Source organism: Heterodontus francisci, chromosome 32, assembly GCF_036365525.1.
Source record: "Heterodontus francisci isolate sHetFra1 chromosome 32, sHetFra1.hap1, whole genome shotgun sequence".
Classification (NCBI taxonomy): Eukaryota; Metazoa; Chordata; class Chondrichthyes; order Heterodontiformes; family Heterodontidae; genus Heterodontus; species Heterodontus francisci.
The window spans coordinates 12,093,099-12,109,710 of record NC_090402.1 but is presented as its reverse complement, the minus strand read 5'-3'; the positions used below and the strand labels follow the sequence as shown (position 1 = coordinate 12,109,710).

General features: G+C 41.4%; 1 protein-coding gene across 4 annotated transcripts in view; it reads left to right on the top strand.

The window, feature by feature from the left end:
* golga2 (golgin A2) overlaps positions 1-16,080 on the top strand; it is a 70,095-nt gene extending 54,015 nt beyond the window's left edge. For all 4 annotated transcript variants that reach the window (XM_068012244.1, XM_068012241.1, XM_068012243.1 and 1 more), the window contains 5 exons: positions 2,523-2,605; positions 5,912-6,014; positions 7,321-7,427; positions 8,800-8,959; positions 11,540-16,080. In XM_068012244.1, coding sequence (XP_067868345.1) covers positions 2,523-2,605; positions 5,912-6,014; positions 7,321-7,427; positions 8,800-8,959; positions 11,540-11,793 — 707 coding nt within the window. In that variant the 3' untranslated portion in view covers positions 11,794-16,080. The remainder of the gene's footprint in view (positions 1-2,522; positions 2,606-5,911; positions 6,015-7,320; positions 7,428-8,799; positions 8,960-11,539) is intronic.
* Positions 16,081-16,612: the final 532 nt, after the last annotated feature.

Sequence of the window (16,612 nt, the reverse complement as noted above, 5' to 3'; positions counted from 1 at the left end):
TGAGCTTATAATGAGGGCCACCCACACTAGAGCAGCATCAGGCAGAGAAGGTGAGACTTTTCAGAGTCTGCACTCAAAAATGGTAAGAGTTTCCAACAGTCATGCTTATTATCCTTTGTAGACTACTGCAGTTCAAAACTGCACGATGCCACAAGTTCCCTTTTGAATGCTGGTTTACTTACCCTTCATTTGCACATAATGACTTCCAATGAATTACTGAGATATGACTGCAAACATTGTAATTTATACTTTGCACCTGTCAGTAACCGCATAACTCATGCCCACAAATCTGAAAAGAGCTCATGGTCTCCATTGGCCATGTGATTGCTGCAAATGTGCTAGGTTTCCCTCATTTCATGCAGAATAATCGCAAGTCTGCAATGTTCCCCTTAAAATTTTATTGTGCGCAACTAATTTTTTTCTTCAGTTTCAGCAGCAGATGAGCTGAGATTGGGGTGATGTTACTGAGTTGGAAATAGGTGGTCTTAGTGATAACCTGCATATGTAGTCAGAAACTCATGAAAACCACAGGGTCAAATTTGACACCAAGGTTGTGAAGAGACTGATTTAATCTCAGATTGCTGCCGGGGAGAGAGTGGAGTCAGTTGCTAGAGAAGGGAGTTTGGAGCAGGGACTGAAAACAATGGCTTTAGTCTTCCCAATACTGAAAGTTAATTTAATTTTTTTTTTATTAACTCCACCTCACTTTCCATTTCACAATGTCACCCTTCTCTCTCTTCCCTGCCCATTCTCTGTCCCTTTCCCCCTTAAACCCAGGCAGTCTTTCTTTCCTCCTTCCTTATTGTCCCCCTGCTGCGCCCCTAGTTCAGACAGGTCCCAGTGCTCCTTATCCCAAATTTGCAGTGTCGATCCTCCCCAGTTCACTATTCCTGATGCTGCTGTTGCTCGAGGCATCAAGCTCTGCTCTGGGAGGAAATTCTTGATCTCTCAAAACTAGAGATCAGAAATTGTTGCCCACAATATGTTGCAGAGTTCAGTCACCTGGAGAAGCAGCAGCATTAAGTAGAAGCTGGAAGTGGTGAACCTAGGACAAGTGTTCATAGATTCCACAGGGGAAAAAAATGCAGTGACATTTTTCCAGGGGTCCTGCAGACAATGCAGTTTAAAACCACTCAATTCCATGACTTGTAATGCTGATTCACTAGCCCCTGACTTGAATACAGTGTTTTCCAAGTAATTCCTGAGATACGGTAATGTTTGCAGTTTACATTTTATTCCTTTTTTAAGCAGCAATTGAAGCAGCATAACTACCACATCAGACTAAGCAGAGCATATGAACTTCATAAGACATTTTGGCAGTTGCTTAAAGCACACACTATATCTGCAAATTTTTTTTTTATTATTCGTTCCTGTGATGTGGGCGTCACTGGCTAGGCTAGCATTTATTGCCCCAACAGTGAAGGAACGGCGATATAGGTCCAAGTCAGGATGTTGTGTGGCTTGGAGGGGAACATGTAGGTGGTAATGTTCCCATGCATCTGCTGCCCTTGTTCTTCTAGGTGGTAGAGGTCACAGGTTTGGAAGATGCTAAGGAGCCTTCGTACGTTGCAGCAGTGCATCTTGTAGATGGTACATACTGCTGCCACTGTGCATCGGTGGTGGAGGGAGTGAATGTTTGTGGATGGGGTGCCGATCAAGCGGGCTGCTTTTGCTGCTACTTATTGTAGGATGGTGCAATTTTAAGAGACTGTAGCAGCAGAAATTCAGAATTCGGTACCTTGGGTTGATCAGGTGTGAGCTCAGCCAAGTATTGTATAAAAATGTAGAGTCTCTCCTCTACATGCTTAGCTTGTAGCTCACACAGTGCCAAATATATTTGAATGTAGCTGAAAGATCATACTCATGATGCCCCAAGTAAAGTCAGTAACTTGACAGTATCTAATCAAATTTAATTACTCAATTTTTTAAAGTAGATTTTACATCCATGAAGTATTTAGTGACTTGTTTTTGTGTTGGGGTTATCTGCTGCATAATCAGAATTTTTTATTGCACAGTGCCTTCCAGATAACTCGTTATCTAGAAGGGCAGTGGAAACAGATTAAACAGTAACTTTCAAAAGGGAATTGAGTAAATACTTGGAGAAATTTGAGGCTGATGGGGAAGGAGCAGTGGAGTGGGACTGATTGGATATTTCTTTCCAAGAGCTGGCATAGACATGATGGGTGAAGTGACCTCCTCCTGTGCTGTATGATTCTATGGCACACCCGATCTCCCTGTTGTGCTTCAAAACTTGCCATCAGCGCTTAAAATACCCAAATGTCCTACTTTCCATCCTTTCCCCTCTTGAACACATTGGCTGACTGGGTTGTGGTTTTCTTTGGTTACTACCACTGGCATCCTCGTATATATAAAAAAAAACAAGGATTTGTGCAGCAAGTCTGCAGAGGCTGTAAGTAAAATTTATTTTCACATAATTTGTCTGTTGTATCACGTTTTGGAGTCAGCATGTGCATAACATATTTCGATGTAAGATTTTTCTTAACTTTTTTTTGTCCGTTCAGGAGCTACAGGAGTAGTGAGTGATGCAGAGACAGTACCAACAAATCTCTACGAGGCCTTGAAAGCTGCTATGGACAAGCTGCAGGTTAGTGAATGTAGATTTTGTTTCCCCTTTAATCCAAACCTTTATAGGCCCACTTTACAATAGAAAGTGTTTTACTTTCATGTGGTTCGTATTTGTGCATCTTTAAGAAAATCTTCGTAATGAAGGTAAATACACACTGATGGCATCTACACATGAAAGCTCATTTCTCCCATACACAACAGTTACCTTTGGTTGCTCATATTTCGGTTTGCGAATTGTCTAAACATATTATCTGCAATCCTCTTCTAGTAATAACATAAGGATTGGAATCACCAGTGCTTGAAAGGAATGCAAGGTGAAAAATCAGCACTACAGTGTTGTAACCGCCGTTTCTCTCAAGTGCTTCCCAACAGTGCAGGACTAATGAATTTACCCTATAGTTGTAGAATATTCGAAGGAAAACGAGTTCTCTATTGTGGGAAAAGGTGCTTGACAAACTGATGAGACTAAAGGCATACAAGTTGCCAGGACCTGATGGCCTGCATCCAAGGGTTTTAAAAGAAGTGGCTGCAGAGATAGTGGAGGCATTGGTCATAATATACCAAAGCTCACTGGATTCTGGTAGGGTACCAGCAGATTGGAAAACCGCTAATGTGACGCCCCTATTCAAGAAAGGAGGGAGATGGAAAGCAGGAAACTATAGACCAGTTAGCTTAACATCTGTCATTGTGAAAATGCTAGAGTCCAGAAAAACATAATGCAATCAAACAGAGTCAACATGGTTTTATGAAAGGGAAATCATGTTTGACATATTTGTTAGGGTTCTTTGAGGATATAACAAGCAGAGTGGATAAAGGGGAACCGGTAGATATAGTGTATTTGGCTTTTCAGAAGGTGTTCGATAAGGTGCCACATGGTTATTGCACAAAATAAAGAGCTCAAGGTATTAGTGGTAATGTGTTGGCATGGATTGAGGATTGGCTAACTTGAAGACAGAGAGTCGGGATTAATGGGTTGTTTTCAGGGTGGAAAGCCGTAACTAATGGGGTGCCACAAGGATCGGTCCCAGGGCCTCAACTATTTACTATCTATATTAATGACTTGGAGGAAGGGACAGAGTGTAGTGTATCCAAATTTGCTGACGATACAAAAATAGGTGGGAAGACATGTGATGAGGACACAAAGAATCTGCAAAGGGATATAGATAGGTTAAGTGAGTGGGCAAAAACTTGCCAGATGGAGTTTAATGTGGGAAGGTATGAGGTCATCCACGTTGGTAGGAAGAATAAAAAGGGATCTGGGTGTTCTTGTACGTGAAACACAAAACATTAGCATGCAGGTGCAGCAAGTAATTAGGAAGGCAAATGGAATTTTGACCTTTTATTGCTAGGGGGTTAGAGTTTTAAAATAAGGAAGTCTTATTACAACTGTACAGGGTGTTGGTGAGGCCACACCTGGAGTACTGTGTACAGTTTTGGTTCCTGTATTTAAGGATGGATATACTAGCATTGGAGGCAGTTCAGAAAAGGTTGATTAGGCTGATTCCTGGGATGAAGGGGTGGTTTTATCAAGAATGGCTAAACAGGTTAGGATTTTATTCATTGGAGTTTAGAAGAATGGGAGGTGATCTTATAGAAACATATAAGATTTTAAGGGGGCTTGACGGGGTAGATGTTGAGAAGATGTTTCCACTAGTGGGAGAATCTCGAACTAGAGGACACAATTACGGAATAAGGCGGCACACATTTAAAACTGAGACGCGAAGGAATTTCTTCTCTGAGGGTGGTGAATCTCTGGAATTCTCTACCTCAGAGTTGTGGAGGTTAGGTCATTAAGTATACTTAAGGAGGAGGTAGATAGGTTTTTGAAATCTCGGAGTCGAGGATTATGCGGAGCAGGCCCAAAAAAAAGTTGAGGACTGGGATGGATCAGCCATGATCTTATTGAATGGCAGCGCAGGCTTGAGGGGCTGAATGGCCTACTCCTCCTATTTTTTATGTTCTCCCCGGTGTTTTGGCCAAAATTGAGCTTTCAACCAATATCACTAAAACAGATTATGTGGTCCTGATCCTATTACTGTTGTGGGATCTGGCTGTGCACAAATTAGCTGCTGCATTTGCTACATTACAACAGTAACTACACTTCAAAAGTCTTTCATTAGCTATAAAACACTTTTGGACATCCTAAGGCTGTGAAAGGTGCTATATGAATGCAAGTTCTTTCTTTTCATGCTGTCTGAGAAAAGTTGGCGTGAAATGGACCTTTAAGAATATGGTGGTACTCAGCTGACTCTCTACTCATGCTGTATCTCCAGAGTTGGGCAATTGCCCTCATCCCTGTTGGTATATCTCATGACCCATACACGATTCATTGAAACTAGCAGTTGTTTGTTGTTGGAAACTGGCAAGCAGTTGGTCACTCCAATGAAACCTGGTCAGCCGCAACTAAACACAACAGGCGCTGAGTTGCACTCAACGGAATGAACTGAGTAACATTTGGGTAATGGTGTCTCATTATATCTGGGCGTACTTTGTGTTAGAGAGACAAAGAATCTAGATTGAATTTCAGGCGGTTCCTGAATTTTGAGCAGGCAGTATTTTGTCCCATGCTTTTCATGCTTCCTTCTAAAGGTGAAAATGATTCAAAGGTATTTTTTTTTTTGCTGCACAATGTGAGTGGCCACCTGTGACGTTATTCGCTAGGGTGCCTAAGGATGCCTTCTGCAGCATCAAATATCAGTATCAAATGAATAAAAAAGGAAACAAACTGCAAATACTGGCAGTCTGAAACAATAACTTGTATTTATATATCACCTTTAACAGAGTAAAACGTCCTGAGGAGCTTCACAGGAGCACTATCAGACAAACTTTGACACCGCGCTACGTAGAGATATTAGGTTAGGTGACCAGAAACTTGGTTGAAGATGTAGGTTTAAAGGAGCAACTTGCACAGATTCTAAAGCACGGAAATATGCAATTCAGCCCAACTGGTCTATCCTGGCATTCGTGTTGCCCTCGAGACTTGAAGCAGGAGAGAGGGAAGAGGCTTAGGGCCTAAGTAGCTGAAGCCACGGCTGCTAATGGTGGAGTGAAAGAAATTGGATCTGTACAAGAGGCCAGAACTGGAAGAGTGCAGGGATCTCTGGTTATAGATCTGGGGTGGGACAAGGCCAAGGAGCGATTTGAACACAAGAATGAGAATTTTAAAATTGAGGCATGCTAGCCTGTCAGCATCTGCAAAGGGAAATAACAGGGTTACACTAAAACAGTAACTGATGTCGAACTCTTTGTTCGCACCAGTATCAAATGGTCTGTTGGTCACTTTTTTTTTGTAGGATCACTTTAATACTAGCTTTTTTTGTTACAGGCTCAATTAGCAAACCTGTTGGAGGAGAAAGTTGATCGTAAAAAGAAATTGGGGGATCTGGAACATTATTGTACACAGTTGTCTGGAGAGACGGATACAATAGGTATATGATCCTATCTGTGAACATCTCTGCATTGTTCCACTACGCTAAGCTACGCATTCTGACGGTCCTCCCCCACCAGTGGAGGGATATTGCTGTTAAAATTATAGTTTATTTTATCATTAATAACCGAATAAGTTCGGTTCACTTTAAAAATTTGTTTTAATGGGAAGAAATCTGCAATGGGGTTTATCTCCACAGCACTTTAAAGGGTTTGTATACACTCCCCAAGTTTTGGGCCCCTCCTCCTGTTCACCATCTCCTACATTTCCCCCACCCCTGCCCATCTCCTCTTCCTCCTCCAGCCCCCACCCATCTCCTCCTTCCTTATCTTCTTAGAGCTTAACCAGTGAATAATGGAGGCTATTTTATCATGACTGATATATTTTCCCCTTCCATCCCTCCCATCTGCACTGTTAGACCTGGCTGAGATTAACTAACTCACCACCCAGGGCTGAATGTAAGAATTACCTGCTCTCAGTCCCTGTTTGGTGTTTGACCCACAAAACCATTAAACAAAGTATTCTAATGAATTTCTAAATACATTATTGGTGAAGTCTGCAACACCTTTTCCCTAAATTTTGCATGTAAACGCTTTATTTTTTTAAAAAAGCAAGTCATTTGAGGAATACCAAGTGCCTATTTTGCTTTTGCCAAGCTGGGTTAAGTAGATGGAAACTCCAGTAAGCTAGCTTATTTCTTGCAAAAGAACAGCTTGTTTGTTTTCAGTGTTCTTGTTGTTCAGCCCAATATCGATTGAATGCTGATAGCAGCCATAGGGAATGAAAATAAGAAATGTATTTCGAGTTAAAAATACAGCAGAATTGCTATTTAATGAAAGTAAGGCCCTGCTGGTCAGCATCTCTTTGGCTCATTTTGCAGGTAGATGTTTTTTTAAAAAATGTTTAGCGACAATTAGGTAACCAATTTAACGTGAATGAATCATTGTGTTGTGGGTCCCGATAGCAACTCAGATATAACTCGAGCTTGTTGGGGTTCAGCAGCTTTTTTGATTGTGCCCAGCCCATTAGTTCACACTAGGTTGCCATTTTTTTTAGCATCATCGACTGATACAGCACAGAAGGAGGCCATTTAGCCCATCATTCCTGTGCCAGCTCTTTGAAAGATCTATCCAATTAGAACTATTCCCTTGCTCTATTCCCCATAGTCCTGCAAATCTTTACTTTTCAGTTTTTCTTTCCCTTTTTGTTTTTCTCCGTTCCAACAGTGACTGCAATTGTGGATAAAGTTGAGCTTTTCCTTCCTATAAGAATGTTATTTCTGATTTTCATCTTTCTTTCACCGTTAGGCGAATACATTGCACTTTACCAAAAACAGAGAGCTATACTCAAACAGAGGCACATGGTGAAAGAAGAGTACATCTGCAAGCTGGCTCAGGATAAAGAGAAGTTGAGGGTAAATATGGTCCCTATAATGCTAAACGTCTGTTTTTAAGATGCTTAATTCTGTCAATCTTTCTTTAAAAACAGTCCAAGTTTCTCTGAAATCTTATGTGGTGGAATGGGGAGGAAGTGGTTGCAAGGAATTGCTAAATCCGGCATTGTAAGGGAGCTGAATTAACATCAGTGGAGGTGTGATCATTACCCAAAGTTGCCTCAGCAATTGTGCCATACTAATTCAGTTCACCTAACAGTTATGTTCAATAACTTGAGATGGCGTCTATAAAATCCTCACTTGACTCATTAGAAAGCTAATGGAGTTCCTTATTGGTGTAGTGGACCCATAAAAGGCCTCCTGATGGTCAGGAAAAAAAAAGCCAAATCATTTTGCATATCCATACTGACTGAAGTGCCATCTGTTTGGTAGTTCAGTTAACTACATGTTGAATCATGGGCTCGCTTTCAAAACTAATTTAACTGCCTTCCCCCGCCCCGCCCCCCCCCCCCCCCTCCCCACACACCCCCACACTATTTAAATAGTTCACCAGCTCAGGATGCAGGCTTGTCAACTGCTACAGGGCCTGTGCTGGTATTTGGTGGGTAAGGTGTGTGCAAGGTTGCTCCGAGCTTTTCTTGCACTTCAATCGCTGCTTCTTGCAGTTGAGACACAGGATGTTTGAAGAGCCACTGATTTATGATCACACCAATTATCTGTGCACCTCATAATTTGAGCCCTGGGGCGTTTTAATAGATTGTGTTTCAGAAACACCAAATTACCTTGAAAACCAACTGGCTCACAGCAGTTATATAAAGAGAGGATTGATCTTGGGCCTCATTAGTTAAGAAAGCCACAAGCACAAATGACCAGGACTGCATCACAATTGGATTATATCCACCATCCATTTGTATTGCCTAACCCTGAGGTCCATTATGTAATGTTTCAGTTAATTTTTCTGATACTCTGCCCACATTGTTCATTCAGAGCTGTGGTTCACAGGAGGCCGAAGAAATTGTCAAACCATTGTTGAAATTTGCATGTAGTATGGATAAATTCAAAGTAATGTTGTAAAATTTGGATACAATGGTGTGTTTTCTGTGTGTGACTTTTCAATTAGTTCATGAGTGGCGGTGAACATGAGTAATATAACTGAATTAGCTAAAGAGAGCTTTAAAATTACAGCAAATCTAGAATGAGTTAGTAATGTGCCTGTTCAATTGGGAGTAATTATGGTTGTAAGGGAAATGAACAGTTCAGGCCCTTGAGAAAATATTAGAGCTGTTTTCTTTATGACATTGCTGCATTTATTATCCATCTGAATTGATAGCAATCTGTGTTTTCAAATGAAAACTTATAACGTTTTAAAATTGAGTTGTTACTATCTTCACAGAAAAAGTTAGGAGAATTGCAGGAGCTTTCGTTGGAGTTGGCGGGAGAGAGAAAGAAATGGTACAACAGATACGTTCGTTTCATCAAACAGTCTAAGCTACCGTTGACAGCTGAAATGCGACAGGATGTGCTGGAAGAAGATCTGGTGTCAAATATCGACGGTATGTAATGGTTTAACAGAAGTTCTCTGCAGCTGGATGCCTTTTTTTCCCTTTCCTTTGTTTCTATATTTCTCTTTTCCTTGTCCTAAGAGTGTATAGATGGTTTCTCTTGGGCAATACTACATTGGGGTTTCCTTCTATCATACCTTTGTCAACTTGGCTTATTTGGTAGCACCCTGGTGTCTGAGGTCTGTGGGTTCAAGCTAAACACCAGCACAACTGCGTGATCTGGGCTGATATTCCAGTGCAGTACAGAGGGAGTGCTGTTTAATCGGAGCTGCTCCTCTGCCTTTTCCAGTCACTTAGGTGAAGATTGAATATCCCAGAACTGCAGAGAATTCTCCTAGTTTACTGGTGTCCTCACCTAACCCTAGCACCTGAGCACTACTGACTCAGGCAAGCTGACGCACATATCTGCACTCAACGCAGCAGGAAGCAGAGAGGAGTAACCATCAAAACTTCATTTTATACAGCGCCTTTAACTTAGTAAAATGTCCAAAGGCACTTCACAACAGCATTAACTAACAAAATTTGACATCAAACCAGGTGATATATTAGGACAGATGAGCAAAAACTTGCACAAAGAGGTAGGTTTTAAGATGTGCCTTAGAGTAGAGAGAGGTTGGAGAGGTTTCGGTGGTGAATTCCAGAGCTTGGGGCCCAAACAGCTAAACGCACGTCCACCAATAATAGAGCAATTAAAATAGGGAATGTGCAGGAGGCCAGAATTGGAGGATCGCAGAGCTCTCAAAGGATTGTAGGGCTGGAGGAAGTTACACAGAGAGGGGCAAGCCCATGGAGAGATCTGAAAACATGGAGGGATTGGCACTGCATCAAGTACATTTTAAGCTGTATTGCAATAAATCAATTTAAGAAAGAGGATAAAAAGAACACAGCCAATTTTTCAAGGCACAGGCATTACTGAAGCAGTAAATGCATGGTTGTTTTAGCAAAAGCTGGAGGGTTCATTTTTAAAAGCTCAAGGGTAAATATTTTATAGCAAGGTTTGAGTTTCCCACGATGTTTGGCATCAATACTTTGATTTCCTGAACCAATCTGTGCTGCTATTAATTTTGTTTGGGGTGAAGGGGTGGTGGTGGTTACATTTCTAGCATTTCAGTGCAGAATTGGCACCTCTGTCTGCAAAGGTTAGTGGTGATTATTTACCCCCAACGTTTCACTCAGCTGCTGTTAAAACATCCAAGAATGAAATCTTTCCAGTAATAATTCTATGTTTCGAAAATGGAGTTTCTCTTCTGCGCTCACTTGGCTGTTTTTAGATGGTGAGAGGCAAAAAATGTGTAATATCCAATTGTTGCGCTCTGAACTGGCCCTAGAGCAACATGCTCTTGGGTCACTTCCAGCTCTGCTCTTCCAGCCACTCGGGAATGCACAAGATCAGTCCCTAATGACTATTGAGCCTTGTAGTGAATATCTGTTGTGTACCACCAACCTGCCACTGCCGCCCCCCCCCCCCCCCCCCCATTGTTAAGTACTGATGTCACACTTGATAGGCTGGAGCCTACCTCTTTTAATAGGAAAAAGGTTCCCTTTGTTCCCAGATGGTAGCAGCCTTGCAGCAAGAAACTGACCTTTTATTCTGCAGCTTCAGTGCGAGAAGTCTGAAAATGATTTAAAATTATCACTCTTGGCCTTCCCTTAATTTACTGTGGATGGAAATGCTTTATGTAGTTAGTCATTTAGTGGTTGTCAGGGGCAAATGTCTAACCTTGCTTGTGTAATTGTGACTTGCCTGGTGTATTTTAAGTTTTTGTAGTATTTTTCTGGCCTCTTTATCCCCCACCCTTCCCCAGATGTTGTCTTACTGTTCATAGATCACTTTCCTAGATTGACTCTGCCAAGGTGAGTATTTTAAGATTTACTGTGGTTGTAATTAGAGCAAGGGTTTTGACAGCATGGGAAATGCCACACATTTCTACACTTGCCATGTGGAACAATAATCGGAGTGACATTTCAGCTGCCCTACTGGTAATAAGCTTATTGTGCTTAAGTGCCTTATTAGAGCATGAACAAGTGTTTTGTTCAAGTTGGGTAAGTGGCATATGTGTAGCATACTGGAGCATTTAGTGCTGCGCCACACGATGATAGGATATAATTTTATACCCAGTCTACCTCCATATTGTTACGTCCCTCTGAAGCACAGGGTTCAGGTGCATTGCAGGGAGCTGATTTTGAAAGGGGCATGAGAGAAGGTCACTTGTGCACTTGGCTAGCAATGATTTATGGTGCAGTGCATGGGGAAGATGCAAACAGGCCATCTTTAAGAAAAGGAGTCTTGCCTCAGTGGTTGTGGTGGTGGGGAACACTTATGGCACCATGTAGTCACACTGACTCCCTTGTATGCATGGTTTTGGCCTGTGTTGACAGCCTGAACAATAAGGGCGTAAATTATGTTTTGATTTAGGTTAAGTTGCAGAATCATGGATTTTGCACAATTGAGAAATGGTTTCTTTCAGCTGCTTGTTTCTCTTGTTGGATTTGTCGAACCCCAGACTGAATCAGTACAATAGGATAACCTGAAAAATTCTCAGCCATAGTAACTTGTTTTTTTTCCTCCAGATCTAGAAGACATCAGCTTGGCGGATGATATTGAGTCTGCAAGTACTTCGCTGAGCACCCGTGCTTCCGGCAGAGGCCCTACAACAAAAGCAGGCTTGCCCTCTGAGGACTACACTACTAAAAAGATTATAGAACTTACCGAAGAAATCCAAAACTCACAGGCCAAACCAAGTTCAACCCTGACGTTTAGCAACTGTGTTCCCCTCTTCTATAAGTTTGTTGAAAATAGGGTAATGAAGATTGAAGTCATCTAGAAATCCGATTCATTCAAGCACAGGGAATGGCAATTTTTTTTTTTTTTGGGGGGTTGTGGGAGAGGGTTGTAAATAGTTCAGAAATAGTTAAGGATTTAAAAGGCATCGATGAGCGACATTGTAGTTAAACACAAGGAATTTTTGAGATCAGAGTAGCCATGGTTCTACAAAGCACCAGTGTTAATCTAGCATGACCCCTAACGCTTCATCAAAAAGATCACAATAGTTCTAAACTGAGTTCCTGTTAACTTCTGTAAACAGCTGCTTTGAAACAGTTTACAAACATAATCATTTATATTATGGATTTTTAAAATTCCAATCCAGTAAATTTCACCCCACCTTCCCTTCCCAAAGATTTGTGCTGTTATAATTTTCAAATGATATTGCTAGGATTGTCCCAATCAGCCATTTGACCTGTCTGCATTTGTAGACTAATTACACTATCTTCAAGGTTCTATGGCAACTCGGTGCATTTCTGTTACAAGCAGATGGTGAGGGAGAATTGTGAAAATATATTAAATCTGAAATCGATCTGCCCATTATTTTACATACTGAGTAAAAAAAAAAAAACTTTTTTAAGTTGCTGACAAAATAATTGTACTTTTTTAATTTAGAAATGCATTTTGTCAAGCTTCCCCAATGGTCTAGTGGGTAAAGGCATTGCCATACACATGACATTCAACCAATTGCACCAGGTGTTCCCAGGTTTGATGCCCACTCTAGGCTGAGTTAGCTAAATTTCAACTAGGGGTGCCGCTGGGGCTGCTGCAGTTACCATGGTGAGGCTAGGGAGTGGAGCGGGAGAATCATCAGGATGTTTGTCTCTCCAGGTTACTGCCAGAGAGTGCACCTATGTGACTGTCTGTCTGGCAAAGGCTCAAAGAAGCTTGACCCTGAGATCAAATTACTCTTTGATGTTTGTTGTCCCTGGCTCATATGTGAAGAATGGAACACCTGGGTGAGGTACTTGGGCTGCCAGTGCCTCTTGAACCTTAACCTCAACACGAGTCAGGGCCTTCAGGGAACATATCCTTTAATTTTCTGTTGCTCTGGTTTTAATGAAGTGCGCACTAGTGAATGTACCATAAGCAAGGGGAAAATGCAGTGAGTCGCGTACTGAGCCTCTGTAGCTGTATGACGAATCTTACAATCCAAAACCATAGAATCTCTCAATTATGGTTACAGTACAGAAAGAGGCCATTCAGCTAGATCAATTTAGCTAGTCCCACCTTCCAGCTCTTGGTCCATAGCCTTGTAGGCTATGATACCTCAAATATGTATCCGTGTTATTTAAATGCAGTGAGGCATCTGCCACCCTTTCGAGCAGTGAGTTCTGCCTCTGGGTGAAAAAAGTTCTCCTCAGCTTCCCTCTAATCCTTCCACCAATTACTTTAACTCTGTGCCCCCAGGCATTGATCTTTCTGCTAATAGGTTGGATAAGGAGGACCTATTTCTATCTAGCTTTCTCTGTTCAAAAGAAAACACCCAGCCTATCCAATCTTTCCTGGTAACATCCTTGTAAATCTCTTCTGTTCCCTCATGATTTTGAACACCCCTCTCAAATTTCCCCTCACTCTTCTCTTTAAGGCAAACAACCCTAGCTTCTTCACTCTATCCATGCAACTGAAGTCCCTCAAACCTGCAACCACTTTGGTACATCTTTTCTACACCTTCTCTGAAGTCTTCACATTCTTAAAGTGCAGTACCTAGAATTGGACATAATACTCCAGTTATGGTCAAACTAGAGTTTTTTATGCAAGGTTCATCATAACTGTACTGGCTTTCCTTAATTAACTCAAACCTCTCCAAATGCCTGTTAATTGTTTTCCCTGAATATAGTTTCTAAAACTTTATCCATCACGGATGTTAAACTGATGGCCTGTAGTCCTTATACCCTTTTCTTGAACAAGGGTGTTACATTTGCCACTTTTCAATCCTCTGGCACCTCTCCCATATCTATAGAAGTTTGGAAGATTATGACGAGCCCTTCTGCTATCTCCTCCACCGGTTATGAAAGTGTGCAGTGTTTACCTGTATATGGTCAGATTGTGAAGATGTATCATCTTTACCTGTACATGGTCAGATTGTGAAGAAGTGCCATGGTTATTTGTACGTGGTCAGATTGTGAAGAAGTGCCATGGTTACCTGTATGTGGTCAGATTGTGAAGAAGTGCCATGGTTGCCTGTACGTGGTCAGATTGTAAAGATGTGCCATGGTTGCCTGTATGTGGTCAGATTGTGAAGATGTGCCATGGTTGCCTGTACGTGGTCAGATTGTGAAGATGTGCCATGGTTGCCTGTACGTGGTCAGATTGTGAAGATGTGCCATGGTTGCCTGTATGTGGTCAGATTGTGAAGAAGTGCCATGGTTGCCTGTACATGGTCAGATTGTGAAGATGTGCCATGGTTGCCTGTACGTGGTCAGATTGTGAAGATGTGCCATGGTTGCCTGTACGTGGTCAGATTGTGAAGATGTGCCATGGTTGCCTGTATGTGGTCAGATTGTGAAGAAGTGCCATGGTTGCCTGTACATGGTCAGATTGTGAAGATGTGCCATGGTTGCCTGTACGTGGTCAGATTGTGAAGATGTATCATCTTTGCCTGTCCTTGCTCTGGTTGGGAAGGTGTTTCCTGGTTGCCTGTCCATGGACAGATTGTCAATGTCATATTTACCTGTACATAGATTGTGAAGTTATCTCGTTTGCCAGTCCTCGTACAGGTAACCATGGCACAGCTTCATAATCTGACCATGTGCAAGAAAACATGGCACACCTATTAATTGTACTTTAATTGTGATAATTGTATATACGTGCCAATAACTGGGGATTCATGTTCTCCGAGAAATAGATGTGGACTAAAACTGGCAGTTGGGTTAGGTGATGCATGTGTGTAATAACTTTGTAAATAAATTCTTCTAAAAGTAAAAATTTGGCTCCATCCTTCAACTGTTCTATCCTTCAAATGGCTTTCTATCTGAGCAGATTGTGTGGGTGTGCCATGCTTTCCTGTACAGACTCTGAAGGTGTCATGTTTTCTTGTACATAGATTCTGAAGGTGTGCCATGTTTTCCACACCAGTCGCCAGAGAGAATTGGAAAATGTCAGATCCTCCCGTTATCTCTTCCCTTGCTTCCCTTAGCGGTCTGGGATACATTTCATCCGTGACTGTTTTCATCCACTTTGAAGGATGCTAATTACCTTAATATTTCCTCCCTATGATGTTTATTCCATTCAATACTTCAGCCTACGCTTCCTCCACTACAATGTCTGTTTTGTCTCTTTTGTGAAAACTGATGCAAAGTATTCATCCAGCTTATGCAACTTAGTCACTCTATGCATATCCAGCCTTTCGAGCACATCCTGCCTATCAGTTTTCACCCCAGCTGTACCCTCTGTCACCTCTGCTTCTATTATTTTGTTAGCATCCTTTTCTATAATAAGTACTTTGTATTGGTGCTTAAGTATTTTGCCCTTGCTAGACCCCCTCATCCCATTTCCTTTTTTCTAACATTATACCAGTCAATATTTCCGTGATAAAGTCCCCCAGTATCACAAGGCTGTAGTTCTTGCATCTGTGATTTCCCTGCAGATTTGCTCCATTATCTTTCTCACTCTTTGGAGGCTTGTGGAATATCACCAGCTTTAACCAAATGTATTCTGTCCTTGCCCTCTCAAAGACATCCTCTCTTTCATTGGACTTTGAGGTAGGGCCTGTAAGTTATCTGACCTCACTGCCATTTAATTTAAAAACCATGAAAATTTCTAGGGTGATGATGATCTCCCAAGGTATGTGCATTTCCCATTCATAAAATGTGACCCAGTAGAGGTGGGAGAAAGCCCCATCCTTCTGCCTTACTGGTGTGAGATAGTGCAAACTGAGGAAACAAAAGCCAGAAGGTCAAGGGACTTTAAAGTGATTTGTATTCTGGAATGCAGTTATGTTGAGTTGCCATACTGTATTAAAAAGTAAAGACAAAAATTGATGTACAGCCTTGCAATGCAAGGTGCAAACAATTCTGTATATGGTGTACTTGTGTAAGTTTGTAAATTCAATATGGAGGAGATCGGCAGCATTTTGAGCTGTTGCTGATGTATATCATAACTTTAATCTAATTAAAAGGAAGTTGGGGAATATGATTTTAGTGTATTGCAGTATTTATTTGGGAGTGAAGAATCCATTTTAAACAATGTGAAGAGAAACACAAAAAAAGTCTGTATTATACTGATGTGATTCCTGTTAGCCTTTCTTGTTAAATAAACTGATTTAATAAATTGCACTCACTCTTAACCTTTTCATAATTTTGTACTTTGGTTTAAATCTGGCAAGTTTTCTGAGCACAACACAGTATTCCGTTATATGCTGGGGATATGTCCTTGTTTTAGGCTTCCTCCAATGGCTTCTGCAATAGATGGAAGCAAGTCTGTATTGTTTTAGTCTTGGGGGCAGCAACTGACTGCTACTTCTCTGGTTCAGGGTTGTCTTCTAACTCAGTGCTGAGGCGCTCTCACGTGGAAAAATAACCCCATGCACATGTGGAACAGAATTTGCATCATGAGACTGTGAGAAGGGGGGTAAAATTGAAAAGGGGGAACCTTTTGATAACTTTAACCAGTATTAATTCCAAAGCTATGACTCACTAAACCTAATTAGGCCATAAACAGTTGTGGAAGAAAATGGTCAAAGGGTCAGTAACTACTGCTTCATTCATGAAGACTTCCTTTCCACTGTTGAAGGGAGAGTTAACCTGGTGTAGATTTGATTATATACATAGCGCAAAACAAAACGCTAGTTGGAAAAGGAAAAAAAAGCAAATATTTAT